A 1,530-nucleotide genomic window follows, 5' to 3' on the forward strand; every position below is an offset into this window, starting at 1 on the left:
GTGCAGGCTGGGCCAGCTGCGGGGCAGGTCCTCCAGCGCCCGCACTGCAGATGAGGCTCCTGGCGTTGACCTTGGCCATAGAGGCGGGCGTTTCCCCGCGGCCGCTTCAATGAGGGCATTGGTCTTGCCCCCTGTCAGTCACCTCTCCTCCTCGCTGTGCAGGATGGGGGCCGAGGAGATGGTAGGTGAGCTCCCAGACTGGCCATGGTGTGGGGGAGGCCTGAGCGAGTGCTCTGGGGGCCTCGGGGGGTGGGGGGACAAGGTGCTGGTGGCCAGATGAAGTGAGGGGTCACCCCAACACAAGGCCACCGCTTCCTCAGGACAGAGCACCCCACCGGCACTGGGGAGAGGCATCCCATAATTTAAAGAATGACGCGGCCCAGAGAGATTTAGGAAGACTTTTCCAGGAAGCGCTGAATTTAAACCATCCTCCAAACACTACGTTCTGTCCTCTTTTCATTGTCATGTTTTACCTGAAGCTCCACTAAAACGAACCCGTTGCTTTGATTTTGTGACGGTGAAGCAGGGACTCCACTGCAGGAAAGAACCTATCGTTGCTTTTAAAACATTAAGATAAACTCACCGCTGCCCGGGCCCGTGAGGCGCAGTTGGAGCTTCGTCACGCACACCGACAGGTCTCCGGGTCGATTCCCGGTCGCGGTGCATATGGGAGGCAACTGACCGAATTTCCCTCTCACATCGATGTTTCTCTCCCTCTCCCTCTCCCTTCCTCTCTCTCTAAAATCAATGAAAATATATTCTTGGGTGAGGATTAAAAAAATGCAAACATAGCCCTAGCTGGTTTGGCTCAGTGGGTAGAGCGTCGGCCTGTGGATTGAAGGGTCCCAGGTTCGATTCCGGTCAAGGGCACTTACTTCGGTTGCAGGCTCCTCCCCAGCCCGGGCCCTGGTGGGGGCTCGTGTAGGAGGCAACGGTCGATGTGTTTCTCAAACATCGATGTTTTTCTCTGTCTTTCCTTCTCTCTTCCACTCTCCCTAAAAATCAATGGAAAAATATCCTCCGGTGAGGATTAAAACACACACACAAAAAACCCTGCAAACATAAAGTCATTTGTAAAGACACCATCAATTGAGACTTTCTTACACTTATGACTAATCCATTATAAACAAATGCCAGTCTTAAAAACACAATTCCAGAATGAGTGCGGTTATACTGGGCACAGGTGAGTAAATACAAGGAACTCCTTAGCTGTGCTATGCCAAACTGACGAAAAATAAAACTGATTTTATACTGTAGGTGTCTATAAAGAAATAAATGAAATCCGATCTTTTTTTCCGCAGGTGTGCTTAGATTCCTTGTACAAATAACATAACACTCCATTCCAGTCACTTCAGTCGGATAAACTCATTAGGCCCAGCCGGTGTGGCTCTGTGGTTGAGCGTCGACCTTTGAACTAGGAGTTCATGGTTCGATTCCCGGTAGGGGCACATGCCTGGGTTTCAGGCTTGATCCCCAGTGTGGAGCATGCAGGAGGCAGCTGATTCTCTCTCATCATTGATGTTTCTATCT

The 1,530-nt window shown here is 51.0% G+C and overlaps 1 protein-coding gene across 1 annotated transcript in view; it reads left to right on the forward strand.

Annotated features, from left to right (window-relative positions):
• Nucleotides 1-1,158: 1,158 nt before the first annotated feature.
• The window catches only part of LOC102261893 (fatty acid desaturase 2), a 57,841-nt gene continuing 57,469 nt past the window's right edge, over nt 1,159-1,530 (forward strand). Inside the window, 1 exon segment of the mRNA XM_014544545.1 lies at nt 1,159-1,183. Within this exon segment, the coding sequence (XP_014400031.1) occupies nt 1,159-1,183 (25 nt within the window).

This window comes from Myotis brandtii, unplaced genomic scaffold (genome assembly GCF_000412655.1).
Source record: "Myotis brandtii unplaced genomic scaffold, ASM41265v1 scaffold369, whole genome shotgun sequence".
NCBI lineage: Eukaryota > Metazoa > Chordata > Mammalia > Chiroptera > Vespertilionidae > Myotis > Myotis brandtii.